We start from the raw sequence: 17940 nt of genomic DNA, 5'->3' as shown, positions 1-17940 counted from the left end.
TGAAAATGGATGTATTAATTCTCCTTATAATTCTATCAGTTTTCTCTATGTATTTTGACACATACACATTAAGGAATACACACATTAAGGAATATTATATATTCTTAGAGAATTGGTTCTTTATTATTACTTAATACTTCTATTTATCCCTGGTAATTTTTCTTGCCTTGAAGTCTGCTTTTTCTTTTTTCTTTCTTTCTTTATTTCAAAAAAATTTTAACGTTCATTTATTTTTAGAGAGAGAGAGACACACACACATAGCATGAGCAGGGGAGGGGCAGAGAGAGAGGGAGACAACACAGAATCTGAAGCAGGCTCCAGGCTCTGGGCTGCCAGCACAAAGCCCTATGCGGAGCTTGAACCTGTGAGTGAGATCATGACCTGAGCCAAAGTTGGACGCTCAACCAACTGAGCCACCCAGGTGCCCCTCTTCTTTTTTTAGTCTGCTTTTTCTGATACTAACATAGCTACTTTTACATATTTTTCTCCATGCCTTTATGATGTATACATTTTTCTCCACTTACTTGAAGTGTAATTAACAAATAAAATTATAATTATTTAAAGTGTACAGCATAATGATCTGATATTTGTATACACTGTATAATGGATCCCAAGTCGTTAACACATCCATGACCTCACATAGTGACTTTTTCTTCCTTCCTTCCTCCCTCCGTCCACCCCCCTATTTCTTCTTCCTTTTTCTTCTTTCTTCTTTCTTTCTTTCTTTCTTTCTTTCTTTCTTTCTTTCTTTCTTTCTTTCTTTCTTTCTTTCTTTCTTTCTCTTCCTTCCTGCCTGCCTTCCTTCCTTCCTTCCTTCCTTCCTTTCTTTCTTTCTTTCTTCCTTCCTTCCTTTCCTCCTCTCCCTCCATCCCTCATTACCTCCCTCCCTCCCTTCCGTTTTAGTGAGAGTATTTGTATTTACATTCTTAGCAAATATCACATAAGCAATACAGTATTATTAGATGTAATCACCACATGTACATTAAATCCTCAGAATTTATTTACCTAATAAGTAAAAGTTTGAACCCTTTGAACAATCACTCTCCAGGTTTATCCATATGTTTGCAAAAGGTAGTATTTCCTTCATTTTTATGGGGAAATTATATATCTCTCTCTGCATATGCTAGATATAGATATATATGTATATACATACATGTGTGTATATATAGGTATAGAAATACACACACATATAGATATCTACATATATATTCATTATTCATTATCTATTCATCCTTCAGTCATCAATGGATGGTGGACACTTAGGTTATTTCCATCTTGGCTAATGTAAATAATGCCACTATAAATATCGGTGTACAAATGTTCCTTTGAGATAATAATTTTATTTACTTCAGATATAAACCCAGGTATGTGACTGCTAGACCATATGGTAGTTCTATTTTTTAATTTTTTTAACAACCTTTATATTATTTTCCATAATGGCTGCCCAAATTTATATTATAATCAACAGTGTACAAGAGTTATATTTTTTTCACATTCTCACCAATAGTTGTTATCCCATGTCTTCTGATAAATAGCCATTCCAAAAAGTGTGAGCTGATATTTCATTGTGGTTTTGATTTGCATTTCCCTGATGATTAATGATATTGAGCATATTTTCATGTGTCTGTTGGGCATCTGTATGTCTTCCTTGGGAAAATATCTGTTCAGATACTTAAATTATTGTGATTGTAAGTGAATTATTGTTGATTTTACTATTGAGTTGTAGAAGTTATATATTTCGGATATTAAACTCTTATCAGATATGTAGTTGATAAACATTTTCTCCTGTTCTGTAGATTGCCTCTTCATTTTGTGATTGTTTCTTTTGCTATACAAAAGTGTTTTAGTTAAATGTACTCCTACTTTTCTTCTTTTGTGCTTGTGCTTTTGATGTTAAATCCCCCCAAAAAAAATTATTGCTTAGAGTAACATCAGGGAGATGTCCCCCTGTGTTTTCCTCTATGAGTATTATGGTTTTAGGATTTAAGTCCTTAATCCATTTGATTTGATTTTGTGTATTATGTAAATAGGTGATCATTCTTTTGCATAAAAATACCCAGTTTTCCCAAAACTACTGAAAAAATTATCATTTTCCCATTGTATGTTTTTGGCATTTTTGTCAAAAATCAGTTGACCATTTGTAAATGGGTTTATTTCTGTGTTCTGTATTCTGTTCCATAAAATCATTTTTATGTCAACAATATATTGTCCTGATTACCATATCTTTGTGATATAGTTTGAAATCATACTATGTGATGTCTCTAGCCTTGCCTGTCATGCTCGAGATTCCTTTAGCTATTTGCAGTCTTTTGTGGTCTATGAATATTTTAGTGTAGTTTTTAAACATTTTTGTAAAAATTGCCATTGCAATTTCTTTTATTTTCAAATATTTATTTCAAGGAGAATTTAGTGATTCATCACTTACAAATAAGTCCCAGTGCTCATCATAGCACCTGCATTCCTTAATACCCATCACCCATTTAGCCCATCCCCCATACCTCTCTCAATCAACCTTCAGTTTGTTCTCTATTGTTAACAGTCTCTTATGGTTTGTTTCTCTCTTTTTTCCTCCTCCTTCCCATTTTTTCATCTATTTGTTTCTTAAAGTCAACATATGAATGAAATAATTTGGTATTTGGCTTTTTCTGACTTATTTTACTTAGCAGAATACATTCTAGATTCATCCACACAAAGTACACACATGCGTGCACACACATACACACACACACACACATCACATCTTCTTTATCCATTTATCTGTCAATAGACATTTGAGGTCTTCCATAGTTTGGTTATTATTAATAATGCTGCTATAAACATTGGGTACATGTTTCCCTTCAAATCAGTATTTTTGTACCCTTTGGATAAATACCTAGTAATGCAATCCCTAGGTCACAGAGTAGTTCTATTTTTCACTTTTTGAGGAATCTAAGTACTGTTTTCCAAAGTGGCTGCACCAGTTTACATTGCCACCAACAGTGTAAGGAATGTTCCCCTTTCTCCACATCCTTGCCAACTTCTGTTGTTTCCTGTATTGTTAGTTTTAGCCATTCTGACAGGCGTGAGGTGGTATCTCATCATGATTTTGATTTGTATATCTCTGACGATGATCGGTGTTGAACATTTTTCCTTCTGTATGTTATCCATCTGAATGCCTTCTTGGGAAAAGTGTCTATTTATGTCTTTTCCCCATTCCTTCACCGGATTATTTGTTGTTTTGGGTGTTGGGTTTGATAAATTCTTTATAGATTTTGGATACTGACCCTTTATCTGATATGTCATTTGCAAATATCTTCTCTCATTCCATTGATAGCCTTTTAGTTTTGCTGATTGTTTCCTTCACTGTGCAGAAGCCTTTTATCTTGGTGAGGTCCCAATAGTTCATTTTTGCTTTTGTTTCCCTTGTCTCAGGAGACACATCAAGAAAAAAAGTTGCTACAACAGCTTCACATATATTAGTGCCTGTGATCTCTTTTGGGATTTTTATTTTATACAAAAATGCTAATTCAAAGGGGCACATGCACCCAGATATTTATTGCAGGTCTATTGACAATAGTCAAAGTATGGAAAGAATCCAAATGTCCATTGATGGATGAATGGATAAAGAAGATGTGGTGTATATATATATACAATGGAGTATTACTCAGCAATCAAAAACAATGAAATCTTGCCATTTGCACGTGGATGGAGTTAGAGGGCATCATGTTAGTGAAATTAGTGAGTCAGAGAAAGACAAATATCACATGACTTCACTTATATGATGAATTTAAGATACAAAACTGACAAACATAAGGGAAGCAAAAATAATAGAAAAACAGGGAGAGGGACAAAACATAAGAGACTCTTAAATATAGAGAACAGAGGGTTGCTGGAGGGATTGTGGGGGAGGATGGGCTAAATGGGTAACAGGCATTAAGGAATCTACTCCCAAAATCGTTGTTGTACTATATGCTAACTAACGTGATGTAAATTAAAAATAAATAAATAAATAAATAAATAATAAATACAGGACTATAAATAAGTGGAAAGACTCAACCTCAAAAAATAAAAGTCTCAACTTTATGATAAGTAGATCAAAACGCAGCCATATTGCCTATCTAGTGAAAGCTCCATTTTTCTTGCTCTACGTCTGCCCTACATTTGAATTTCTTATTTTATTTTAACAACATAACTAGACCTGAAATACTTTAACTCATAGATTGTGTTTTACTTGCTCAAGCATCATAAATCTCTACTTACCTATGACTTTGTTTAAATCGAATTGAAGTATTAGATCACTAATTGATGGATTAACTGGTGGAAGATCTGCTGTATCTGGAAGTTCTGAGACTACTTCATTTTTCACTGAAATAATAAGATTGTCATATTAGTTGATTTAAACCTAAAATTTTGTTTACAGTAAAATTATAGCACATAAAATTAATTAGAAATATTTTACCATATAGTTTTTTAATATTTTATTATCAAATTGGTTTCTATATAACACCCAGTGCTTCTCCCCACACGTGCCCCCCACCATGACTATCACCCCTCTCCCTCTCTCCCCCTCCCCTTTCAGTCCATGGTTCGTTTTCAGTATTCAATAGTCTCCCATGATCAGTGTCCCTTAGTCTCCCCAGCTCTCTTTCCCCCTTCCTCTCCCCATGGTCCCCTGCCAGGTCTCTCCTGTTAGACCTCTGAGTGCAAACATATGGTATCTATCCTTCTCTGCCTGACTTATTTTGCTTAGCATGACACCCTCGAGGTCTATCCACTTTCCTACAAATGGTCATATTTCATTCTTCCTCATTTCCATGTAGTACTCCATTGTATATATATACCACATCTTCTTGATCCATTCATCAAATGATGGATATTTAGGCTCGTTCCATGATTTGGCTATTATAGAAAGTGCTGCTATGAAGATTGGGGTGCATGTGTTCCTATGCATCAGCACTTCTCTATCACTTAGATAAATCCCTAGCAGTGCTATTGCTGGGTCATAGGGGAGTTCTATCGATAGTTTTTTGAGGGGCCTCCACACTGTTTTCCAGAGTGGCTGCACCAGTTTACATTCCCACCAACATTGTAGGAGGATGCCTGTTTCTCCACACCCTCGGCAGCATCTATATTCTCTTGATTTGTTCATTTTAGCGACTCTGACCAGCGTGAGGTGGTATCTCAGTGTGGTTTTGATTTGTATTTCCCTGATAATGAGTGATGCTGAGCATCGTTTCATGTGCCTGTTTGCCATCTGGATATCCTCTTTGGAGAAGTGTCTATTCATGTCTTCTGCACATTTCTTCACTGGATTATTCATTTTTCGTGTATGGAGTTTAGTGACCTTCTTGTCAGAAGGTCTTGGAGATCCTTCAACTGACAATCTTAGCTTCTCATGTTCTGGACACCTTTGATTTCCATTTTATATTTCATCTAATTTTGCCTGCTGGAACCTATGGAAGAAGTCACATAGGTTACAGGCACCCCCTTGGGCTTTGGGTCTGCAATCTGCAAAAAAGTGCATATCCTTTATGAGACAATTATTGATTTGGTGAAAACTGAGAACATGACTTTGGTCATGTAATAATCTTCTGATAAGAAAGTCCAACCAAAATATATTAATATATTTCCTTTTGTTCTCTAGTTATGTTAGAGTAGACACACTTTAGGCATTCTAAGTTTAAAGTTTCTATAAAATACATGCTCAAATGCATATTCACAAACCAAATAAAGTTATAATGCATTTAATTTAAAACAACATAGGGGCACCTGGGAGGCTCACTTGGTTAAACTTAGGTCAGGATCTTGAGGTTTGTGAGTTTGAGCCCCACATCAAGCTCCTCATCAGGCTCTGTGCTGACAGCCTAGAGCCTGAAATGTGCCTCGGATTCTGTGTCTCCCCGTCTCTCTACTCCTTCCCCACTTGCACTCTGCCTCTCTCTCTCAAAAGTAAATAAAAATTAAAACATTTTTAAAACTATATAAAGTTACCTGTAATTATTATACATACCACTGATTCTTTCCTCCATGGAATTTTTTTGTGTTTCTAATTGTACTTGGGTTTTTGACACTGAGTCTTTATGTTCCAGCTTAAGATTTTCATCTGGCACTTCCTTGAGAGCTATATAAAGAGAGAAATAAGAAAATATACCTACTGTAAAATCTCTAGATTTCAAATTCAGTAACATTTTCTCCCATTTTTTTAAAAGTCATAAAGAATCATAAAACTAGATCCAATATGAAAATTCTGAGAACATTTTTTATGTTTATTTATTATCAAGACAGAGAGAAACAGTGTATGAGTAAGGGAGGGTCAGAGAGAGAGGGAGACACAGAATCCAAAGTAGGCTCCAAGCTCTGAGCTGTCAGCACAGAGCCCGACATGGGGCTCAAACCAATGAACCATGAGATCATGACCTGAACCAAAGTCGGATACTTAGCCCAGGTGCCCCTCTGAGAACATTTTAAATGGATGTGTATTGAGGATGTTTCTTTATTTTATAAATATTTCAGGCGCTAACTATGTTTATATTAGACTCTAATTTTCTTAGGTTATTTCTACTTTAGGTTAATACATATTCAGACACCAACCAATGAAAATATATATTAGTCAATATAGCCTTATTTGTAATTGCAAAATATTCAGAACAATCTGTGTTCAAATAGGAGATCTGTTGAATAAACCGATGTATATACCTTCCACAATATATTCAAATCAAACCATTATGCTGTATACCTTAAACTTATAGAATGATGTATGTCAATTATTTCTCATTAAACTGGAAAAAATCATATAGTACCAATTATGATACATTATGGTGTATATGTATGTATGTGTATAAATATATAGTATATATGGTATGTAGGAAATATAATGTCATACAAATAACTGTGTATATATAAGCTAATACATCCTACCCTTGGTTGATATCATTTCATGGGGAAATGAAATGTTGGATGACACACTAGAGAAGCCAATGTCCTTTTATGTTTATACTCCTGTTTATATTTTATAATAAGTGAATAAAGTCTTCATTTTTACTTTCATTTTATCTTGTTATAATTTATTTTTTTAATGTTTTATTTATTTTTGATACAGAGAGAGACAGAGCATGGGGGGGGAGGGGCAGAGAGAGAAGGAGACACAGAATCTGAAGCAGGTTCCAGGCTCTGAGCTAGCTGTCAGCACAGAGCCTGATGTGGGGCTCAAACCCACGAACCTGAGATCTGACCTGAGCCGAAGTCAGAGGCTTAACCGACTGAGCCACCCAGGCGCCCCTTATCTTGTTATCTTAAGTGACTTCATACCTGGCAGCTCTCTCTTGGTGACAAATGGTGACAAGCAGAATGGCTCAATTAAGCACAATGTCTTACTGGAAAAGTAAATAGCATGAAGATCTTTCAGGACATTTTTGGGAAATGTTAGAGAAGTATGTGAGGTTTCTTGGAGAGTACCAGCTGATTATTTTCCAGAGTCTGAGGGTTCCAACAATGTACTTTGCCAGCCATATCAATGAATCTCAAGAAGTGCTATCTCAGAAATGCTATGGGGCATTCTTGGAGAGTACTAGTAGTTTGGTTATAGAAAATTTTTATGTTTGAGAGGTAACAGTTGTGCTTTTCTTCAGCCCCAGACTCCATGGCCAAAAGATATTCAACAGAGGAACTCTGGGAAATCTAGGGAGTCAATTCCTTGGCTAATACTATTGTCTTTTGATGATAGGACTAAAAATTGTCACATACTTTAAAAGTTTTAATTTATTTTTAATTATTTTGAGAGAGAGAGAGAAAGAGAGAGAGAGAGAGAGAGAGAGAGAGAGAGAGAGAGAGAGAGAGAGAGAGAAAACATAAGCAGGGGAGGGGCAGAGAGAGAGAGGGAGACAGATAATCCCAAGCAGGTTCTGTGCTGTCAGTGCAAAGCTTGATACAAAGCTCAAATTCACAAACCATGAGATCATGACCTGAGCCAAATCAAGAGTCAGATGCTTAATTGACTGAGCCACCCAGGTTCCCCAAGAAGGTAATCTTCTTAAATTTAGGGAGGGACAGTGGTATTTTTGTGGGTTCACCACTATAGTATCCTCCTTCAGAATAGTCTTACCACAGAAAACTTGATAAAGGAGGCTGACTCAAGTTGTTGTTCTTCCTCAGCTAGGAGCTGTTTGGACTCTGACAGCTTTGTTCTATTCATGATGGGTTCCCTGTGACTAAGATACACATTTGGATCATGCCTGCAGAGGCACTAGCAGTTCTGCAAACTACTGGTGGTCCCTTAATTCTACAGTGAGAGTAATAGTAGTGGATGATAAGAGTGTTAACAAGACTCTAGGTTCATTAATGCCACCTCTGCCAGTTATCAAGCTCAATTAAACCTCCTTATAAGGTCAGGTAAATTAGTCAGTGACATAATCCAGATATTAATGACAAATTCTTTGACAGGAAAAAAGAAACTACTGCCAAAATAACAAGGAGAGACCATCAGATAGAGTCACATAGAAATGGATAATCAGGCACATACTCCTAGAAGATTTGGGTAAGAACTTTCCCAGAGATCTCTGGGTCTGGTTACTAAACAATGGGAGTCAAAAGAAAAGATAAATGGACTCTCCAATGAGAAACTCTTGGTCAAGTGGTCTAATAGGAGACAAAAAGCAGCCTCCCTGGAGACTGCCCAGTGACAGTCCCTCTGCTAATACAAGTGTCCTTCTCCCAGTGAATTATAAAATGAATCAAAGAGCCCTATCAATTTTTACCCAAACTTTTTGGCTTAAAAAAGAAGACTATGAAATGACAATGTCCTTTTGTCCACAGTGAGATATGGAGGCCATATGCCAAAGTCAAGGTTCAAAGTAGACATGGGGGAGAATTACATTTCTTGGGGCTTTTGGACAGTGGTGTACAAGTAGGTGTCTGTAACTCCCAGAATCCTTGGCATAAAAAATGAGGGGAAAGTTGACAATACTCACTGGCTTTCTGTCTGAAGCTACCACCACCAAGACCCTCACCCAGCCTTGACTATGGGGGTGGATCCTTTGGGGGTACTACATGTCACCATTGTGATGGTGCCCACCCCTGAATGGATTATTGTTATACATGTATTATATTGTTTATGTGCATCCCTGAATACATTCACACTAAACCCTGAAGGGAATTGCTCCAGTTAGGATCATTTTAATGAAGCATACAGAAGACTGTAAACTTACCAGACTACCAGAATCTAATGTTTTTGTCTCTCAGAAACAGTATCAACTGTCTTAGGGATAAAAAGAAATAAGTGCTCTTATTGTTGTGCATAAGGAAGGTTCACCATCTGGCTTTTGCAAAAGGCCTTGTGTGTCTGAAAATAATCAATTATTGGTGGCTCAACTGTGTAATACAGCCTTTGGCACTGGCACTACCTGACATTATGACTGCCATGGAGGTTAATGCCCAAGCTGAAGGAAATAGGTATGAGGTATTACTTATTGCAAACGTCCTTTTTATCATCCCTATTCATACAGATTGTCAGGATCAGTTTGTCTTATGTGTCATGGGTTGCAATTCACTTTTAAGGTCATTCCACAAGACCATGAGCTGGAAAAAATCCTATTCTTAGATGGAGCATTACGCTTCCACTATATTGATGATATCTTCCTAGTTGTCCCAGGCAGGGGCATAATCCAGCAAGGGCTGCACGTCATGTTGACCACATGGAGAAACATGCCTGGGTCATTACTACAAACAAGGCAGAAGGACCTATGACCCATGTAAAATTTCTGGGAATAAACAGGGAAGGGACAGTGCATCTTACTCCAGAGGAAGCAGCTGCCAAGTTTTAGTCTCATGCTCAGGCTCTTAGCTCCAAGAAATACAAAAGATATCTAGTGATTTGTGGGACTCTTCAGCTAACGGTGGTCACACATTCACTACACGGCTATCTTGATGGTGACACCCAACAATTAGGTTACCAAAAAGACCTATATACTCAGTGGAACATAAAAACAATAACATGCCCTTAAGATTCTTCAGTTGGCCACATAGGCCATCCTTCTCCTTACTCCTTCTAGCTCATTGTTCTTTCTAAGTGTTAGGTCTCAGCAGCCTCTGTTTGCCAGTTGAAACATGTCAGAGGTGCCCATTGAGCTTTTGGACCAAATATCCAAAAGCTAGTTGATTGAAAGTAAACACACTTTGAGATACTATCGACTAATTAATTATTGGGCTTTAGTGGACATTGAGCTTAAAAGCATGACATGAAATCACATTATGACTAGACATTCCAAACAAATATTAAACGGTTTTTGTTTTATGATATTCACATTTTAGGTCAAAGTGTAAATTTTCTGTAAATGTTAAAATACATATTAATGAAGCAAAGAAAAAAATATCTGATGAGATTAATTTTAAAAATGTAAAGCTATAGGGGCATCTGGGTAGCTCAGTCAGTTGAGCATCTAACTTCAGCTTGGGTCATGATCTTGCAGTTTGTGGGTTCAGGACCCACTTTGGGCTTGCTGCTGTCAGTGAAGAGCCTGCTTCAGATACTCTCTCCTCACTCTGACCCTCCCCAGCCAGTGCTCTCTCAAAAATAGATAAACATTTTTTATTTAAAGTTATCTATAATTATTATACTTTCATAATTATTAGAATATATAATTATTTAAACAAAGGTGTTTCTGTATTTTCATTTGAAGTTTTGACACTGAACCTTGATGCTTAAGCATAAGACTTTTGTCTGGTACATCATCACTAGCTACATAAAGAAATTAATTTAATCTCTTAATAGAAAAAATAGATCTACTGTAAAATCTCTAGATTTCAAATTTATAACAAATATACAGCAAAAGTTTCTCATTTTAATAACATTATAAGCAAATTACTATAAGACCAGATGTGACATGATAATTGTGAGAAAACTTTTAATGGGTGTGTGTTGAAGCTGTATTACTAACATCTCTATTATAATGTTTTAAAATATAATATTATACTATATACAGTCTCTAGTTTTCTTGGGTTTTTTATACTTTAAGTTAATGCATATTCATATAACTAAAAGAAAATGAATATGTACACTTGCAAATTGCAAATTTTTACATCCACACAAATTTATAAGCAGATTGGTTAAACTAAGGTATACACTACACTCTAACTAATGTATAAATAATGGTAAATTATGTGGTACAACCAAATGTACATACAGCTGTAATATGAAAGAAACAGATCTCTATACTGACTTGAATGGGTTAATAGGAATAATGTTATATTTAAAAAACTGAAAAGGGGAAAACTTTGGGTATGGGAGAAGGAAACATAGTAAATATGTCTGAAAACAATGTAATTGGTTACCTACAAAATGGGAGGGGATGACTGAGAAAGAAATGGCATTCCTTTAGGCATACCTTTCATATATTTTTAACTTTTGAAGTAGGTTTAATGTTCTGCACACTTCAACATGAAATTAAATCAATAAGGCAAGAAGATGGAATGGAGGGGCGCCTGGGTGGCTCAGTCAGTTGAGCATCCGAATTCGGCTCAGGTCATGATCTCACGGTTCAGGGGTTTGAGCCCCATGTCGGGCTCTGTGTTGACAGCTCAGAGCCTGGAGTCTGCTTCAGATTCCTCTCTCTCTCTCTCTCACTCTGTCTATCTCTCTCTGCCTCTCCTCCACTCATGCTCTTTCTGTCTCAAAAATAAATAAATTATTTAAAAATTTAAAAAAAGAAGGTGGAATGGAAACTGAAAGCAAAGTTAGTCAAATTAAACAGCTGAAGGAAAAATAAAAGGAGTAATTTATGAATATAATATTTAACATAATTATTCTTGGACATGAGATTTAAGATATGGAAGGGAAAGTGGACTACAAACAAATCATGAAATATTTTTGGTTGGCTTATTTTTCCATTGGTATGTGCTAAGTAATCCTGAGACCATTTGAAAATTATTACAAGATTGAGCAAATGAGTAAATCTGTTGATATTGTTCAGAGCTCCAGCTACCCCAGCACCAGAACCCATAAAATGGTAGGGGCCATTAGTTTGGGGTTTCTTCAGCTGTGAGACCATCCCCTACCTTAGTATGCACTGATGTATTTAACCCTTGTCTGGTGCTCTTTCCTGGGGTAAAATAGAATGTTAGTGGAGCTGGAGCTCTCCCTTGTCTAGACTATAGCCTATACTGTGGTAGTAAGCAAATAAAGGTTAATTGCTACTGTAGTTTTGGCTTGTTATCTTAATAGGTCAGGTCAAAAACTGCATCTCTGTCCATCAAATTACCACAATGAATTCGTGGTCAGTGAAGCACAATACCTTCCTGGAAGAACACTTCAGGAGGTCCTATGAGTCTGAAGGACATGATAAGGGGAAGGGTACCACTGGACTATTTGCAAGAGAGCCACGGGGCACTATCCCAGTCAGGCAAATGTGTCATGGAAAATACGAGAAGATACCATGGGGCTCTCTGGAGTACTACTGTATAAGCTTTTAAGTTCTGTAGGGGAAAAACTGCTTTTGTTTTTGTTTTTGTTTTTGTTTTTTTTAGCCTCTGATTCACCTACTAAGATGCCCAATGATTCAAATGAGACACAGCAGATAGGCTCTGAAAAAACTAGAGAAGTTCTGTGGCTACATATGGTTCAAAAAAGTCAGAGACACTGCATGCTGAGTTACATTCAGTGACTACTGTTAGCTCCAGCATGCCCCCAGATATAATGGACAACCGAATTACAAAGACCCATATTTTAACAAAAAAGAATGTAGAGTGCTAAGGATTAATTTGCCCAGAAACTTAAAGAGATCTTGAGATTGGGGTAGTTTGCATTCATGAAGAAGAAGTTAAATCTTGTTAAACTTCATGAGGAAGAGGGGTACACTGTAGGGCTTGATATTGTAGATCCCTTTTTTCAGAGAGCCTTTACAACAGTGCCCACATTGCCCAAAAAGCTAAAGGAAAGGGAGGATGAAAGACAGGAATATCTGACACCATTCTCTTTCCTTACCTGGGTACTATTTTGACCTACCCATTATTAATTCCTTGTCACTGAAAAATATATTTGAATCATTCCTTACAGAGACTCTAATGGCTTCATGAGGTTCCATGGTAGTATCTAGGGTAGCAGATGGAGTGAGGACAGTAATGATATGATTTTCAACCAGATTGCAATTTCTAGTTTGGTCCAGGCCATCTTCACTGGTTACCAATCCCAAGTAAACTTCCTTATACTGCAATGTCAATTGGTTTATGGCACAATCCAGATCTTAATGGACAGGTTTTCAAGCATGGAAAAAGTGGCTACCAACAAGATATTACTGTTGAGCCAGTGAACAGAGAGACCTAAAAATGGAAATTGGGTACCCTGCACTATCTGATGAGGGGTTTTCCTAAGGAAATCCCTAGGTCTAGTTACTCAATAATGGGGTCTCAAGGAAAACACCAATGAACTCTTCACTGAAGATTTCTAGACCAGGTAGTAGGCCATGGGTTCCAATGCAAATCACCACTAAAGTCCAAATTGTGATGACCCTTTATTAATACAAGTGCTCTTCCCTTTTGCTTCTTCAAGTGATATTGAGAAGAATCAAAGAACATGTATCACTTTTACTCAGACCTCCTAGCTTTCAAAAAAAAAAAAAACTCGGGAAGTGTTGGGTCAAGAATCTTATGTCACCAGTGGTGATCTGAGGATGTATGCTAAGGTCAGAATTCAAAAGAGGGGCTGGGAGAAAGTTCATTTCTAGGGCCATGTGTAGATGACCATGATCTCTATAACATGAAACTAGGAACTGGGGGAAAGAGATAATATTCTCTGATTTTTCATCTGAGGCTATCACCAACGTGACCTTGGTCAAACACTACTGTGAATATATCCTCTCAGTCTACCATAAAACTGTATTTTTATAGCCCCCACTACTAAATTTATAATACTACAAAAGTATTTTCTATGTGCAAGCCCATTCACATTTAGCCCCATGCTCTAATAGGAACTACTATATTTAGGACCATTTGAATGGGGCATGTAGAAGACTGCAAACCTCTGAACTAAGTATCACCTAGCACCTGTGTCTCTGAAAATAAACTTCTGGGAAGAAAAAGAAATACTCTCATTCCTGAGCCTAATGAAGCAAAAATTCTCCATAATACTATTCCTAATTTTAATAACTAAGTTGTCCTTTCACATGGCCTTGGGTGCATAGAAAATTAATTTTGGCAGGTCAATACTATATTATAGCCCTGGTATTGGGATTATAACTGTCATACGTCTTTTCCAAACTGAAAGAACAGACAGCAACTGACATCTCCAATGGTCTCTGCTGTATTCTGCTTCATGCAAACGATCAGGGGCAATTTAACTTTATATGAAATGAGTTGCAATATACTAATAATGTTCTTCACATGACTACCAAATTGCTCCAATATCTGTAACCAATGAATAGTTCATGACTTCTAAATGTCCTGCTCCAGAGGGCCAGAGGGAGAACTAGTCTTTTTTAAAACTTTATTTATTTATTTTAATGTTTTTAATGTTTTTTTTTTTCAGAGAGAGAGAGAGTGAACAAGAGAGAGTGAGTGGGGGCGGGGGGCATCGAGAGAGGAAGACACAGACTCTGAAGCAGGCTCCAGGCTCTGGCTGTTAGTGCAGAGCCCAATGCAGGGCTCAAATTCACAAACTGTAAGATCGTGACCTGAGCCAAAGTTGGACACTTAACAGACTGAACAACCCAGGCAACCTTATTTATTTACTTTTGAAAGAGAGAGAGAGAGAGAGAGAGAGAGAGAGAGAGAGAGAGAGAGAGAGAGAGCGCCCACACACAAGCACAAAAGAGAGAAGACACAGAATCCAAAGTACGCTCTAGGCCCCAAGCTCTCAGCACGATCCTGACGTGGGGCTCAAACTCACAAACCATGAGATCATGACTTGAGTCAAAGTCGAAGGTTAACACATTGAGCCATCCATGTGCTCTAAGAGGGAGGAGTAGTTTTTGGTTGAATGGGCCCAGACAAGGACACCATCCAACAAGGACTAGATGCCCTGTTGACCTACTTGTAGCTCTTGACAAGGCCATTAGTACAGAAAAGTGAAATCCTGGACATGATTTCTAAAGGACATGACCTCATTCCTAAGGAAAAGATGGTACCAAGTTTTGGCTCACAAACTCTAATAAATAAAAAAAGGTTCAACAAGTAGTGGAACTCTTGACTATTATCATTTTCCCTGTGTATGGTTCTTGATAATACCATCTTTAAGAGTACCAAAAATGTTACTTATTTTGGTGAGAATACAATAAGAGGATGCCCTAAAGGTCCTCCAACAGAACTCCTGGGTTTCCCTCCCCCTATGCTCTTTTGATCTCTATATTATATTTGAATTATAGATCTCAGATATATCTTATGACAATTGGACCCTATGGCAAAAGGCCACTGCTATAGGTCAGAGACATCCATTGGGCTTTTGTACTGACAATTACCTGGAGTTGGTGAAAAGGCACACTACTTTGGAGAAATAATTATTCACCTGTTTTGGGACCCTGGTAAATTATGGCTGCTTGTCTTGTGGTTATAAAATGATCTTAAGACCAGAAATTCCAACCAAAGGATATCAATATTCTCACTTTTTACTCTAGCTATCTTATGAGTATTCATATTTTAGCCAAAATGTAACATTTTTATAAAATATATGTTCAAAAATAAATTAATGAACCAAAATAAAAAGATTTTCTAATGAGTTCATTTATTTTTAATTTTTATTTGGAGAGAGAGAGAGCACAAGCAGAAGAGGGGCAAAGGGAGAGTGAGAGAAAAGTAAGCTCCATGGTCAGTGCAGAGCCCAGTGCAAGGCTTGACATAATGACTTTGGTATCATGATTCAAGCTAAATACCAAGAGTTAGCTGATTAATCACTGAGCCATCCAGGTGCCCCATGTAACGAGTTTGATTTCAAATAAGATTATTTATAATATTACACTTACTATTAAGTCTTTCTTCTTTATGATTTCTTTGTTTCTCCACTTCAATTTCTGATTCTGACATTGAGTCTTGATGCTCAGGCAAGTGATTTTCTTCTGGTACCTCATCCTGAACTACATAAAGAAACATTTAGTCAACTAAATAAGAAAGAGATATATTGTGAATTCCCTAGATTTTAAATTTATAACAAGCGTGCATCACCATTATTTCTCATTTTTATAAAGTTATAAGTAAATTACCATAATGTTAGATCTGACATGAAAACTGTGCTATAGAACTGGTTCAATATTCACAAATCAATCAACATGATACACCACATTAATAAAAGAAAGGATAAGAAATGTATGGGATTGCTGGATAGAGGAGTCAAGATGGTGGAGAAGTAGGTAGCTCTGTAGGTTTTGTCTGCCTGCATCTATCAATCTAAGAAGGATTTAATCTATAATACTCTGATCTGCAAGGGTCTGGGAGGAAAAGAGAGAGTCCACTAAGAAGATAGTCTCATAGGGCTACCTCTGAAACAAGCCAAAGTACACATTGTGGATAGTCCCAAATATCACTGAGTAAGGAAATAAAATAACCAAAGGCACAAGAAGAGAAACCAAGAGATACCATTAAAAGAACACTTCCTGAACGATCTGGGCCTAGACAGTCAATGAGCTTCCTTTAATAATAGCAATACCAACAGGTGCAGAGTGCATAACAAGATTTTAAAACTGACAAAAGACAGAAAGCTAGCCAAAAAGATGAGACAGAAGAACTCTCTTCTAAAGAAATTCCAGGAAGAAGTCACAGGTACAGAATTGCTCAAAACAGATATAAGCAACATAACAGAGCTAGAATTTAGAACAATAGTCATAAAATTAATCACTGGGCTTGAAAAAAGCATGGAAGACATCAGAGAAGCTATTGATACAAAGACTAGGGACCTTCAAAATAGCTGTGATAAATTTAAAAAGGCTATAAATTAGGTGCATAATAAAATGGAGGCTGCCACTGCACGAATTGAAGAGGCAGAGAAGAGAATAAGTGAAATAAAAGAAACAATTATAGAAAAAGGGAAGCCAAGATAAAGGGAGATAAATTGATCCAGGAGCATGAAAGGAGAATTCGAGAACTGATTGACATAATCAAATGGAACAATATCCATATCATACGAATTCCTGGAGAAGAAAGAGAAAAAGGTCCAGAAGGGGTGCTTGATCAAATTATAGCCAAGAATGTCCCCAATCTGGGGAAGGAAATAGACATTCAAATTCAAGAGGCACAAAGAACTCCCTTCAGACGTAACTTGAATTGGCCTTCATCACGACATATCATAGTGAAACTGGCAAAATATAAAGAGAGAATTCTGAAAGCAGCTAGGGATAAAATGGACCTAACATACAAAGGGAAACCTATCAGAGTGGTTACAGACCTATCTAAGGAACCTTGGCAGGCCAGAAAGGAATGACAGAAAATCTTCAATGTGATGAACAGGAAAAATATGCAGCCAAAAATCCTTTTCCAGCAAGCCTGTCAATCAAAATAGAAGGAGAGATAAAGGTTTTCCCAAATAAAAATTGAGAGAATTCATCACCACCAAACCAGCCCTACAAGAAATCCTAAGAGGGACTCTATGAGGGAAATGTTGTGAGGAATACAAAGTACCAGAGATACCACTACAAGCATGAACCCTACAGAGAACACAATGAATCATATTTTTCAATAATAACACTGAATGTAAGTGGACTAAATGCTCCAGTCAAACAACATAGGGTAGAAGAATGGATGTAAAAAGATCCATCTATTTGCTGTCTACAAGAGACTCGTTTTAGACCTGAAGACACCTTCAGATTGAGAGTAAGGGGATGGAGAAATATCTATCATGCGACTGAAATTCAAAAGAAAGCCAGAGTAGCCATACTTATATCAGACAAACTGGACTTTAAAGTAAAGGCACTACCAAAAGATGAAGAAGGACATTATATAATAATTACAGGGTCTCTCCATCAGGAAGAGCTAACAATTATAAACATCTAC

General features: G+C 36.9%; 1 protein-coding gene across 4 annotated transcripts in view; it reads right to left on the bottom strand.

The window, feature by feature from the left end:
* Window positions 1-17940, bottom strand: part of LOC115304275 (coiled-coil domain-containing protein 7-like) — a 200917-nt gene that overhangs the window by 93819 nt on the left and 89158 nt on the right. For all 4 annotated transcript variants that reach the window (XM_029954403.1, XM_029954405.1, XM_029954406.1 and 1 more), the window contains exons 6-8: window positions 15921-16031; window positions 5990-6100; window positions 4240-4344 (exon numbers count right to left, since the gene is read on the bottom strand). In XM_029954403.1, coding sequence (XP_029810263.1) covers window positions 4240-4344; window positions 5990-6100; window positions 15921-16031 — 327 coding nt within the window. The remainder of the gene's footprint in view (window positions 1-4239; window positions 4345-5989; window positions 6101-15920; window positions 16032-17940) is intronic.

The sequence above is a fragment of the Suricata suricatta genome, chromosome 10 (genome assembly GCF_006229205.1).
Source record: "Suricata suricatta isolate VVHF042 chromosome 10, meerkat_22Aug2017_6uvM2_HiC, whole genome shotgun sequence".
Lineage (NCBI taxonomy): Eukaryota > Metazoa > Chordata > Mammalia > Carnivora > Herpestidae > Suricata > Suricata suricatta.
This window is presented reverse-complemented; position numbering and strand designations above follow the sequence as displayed.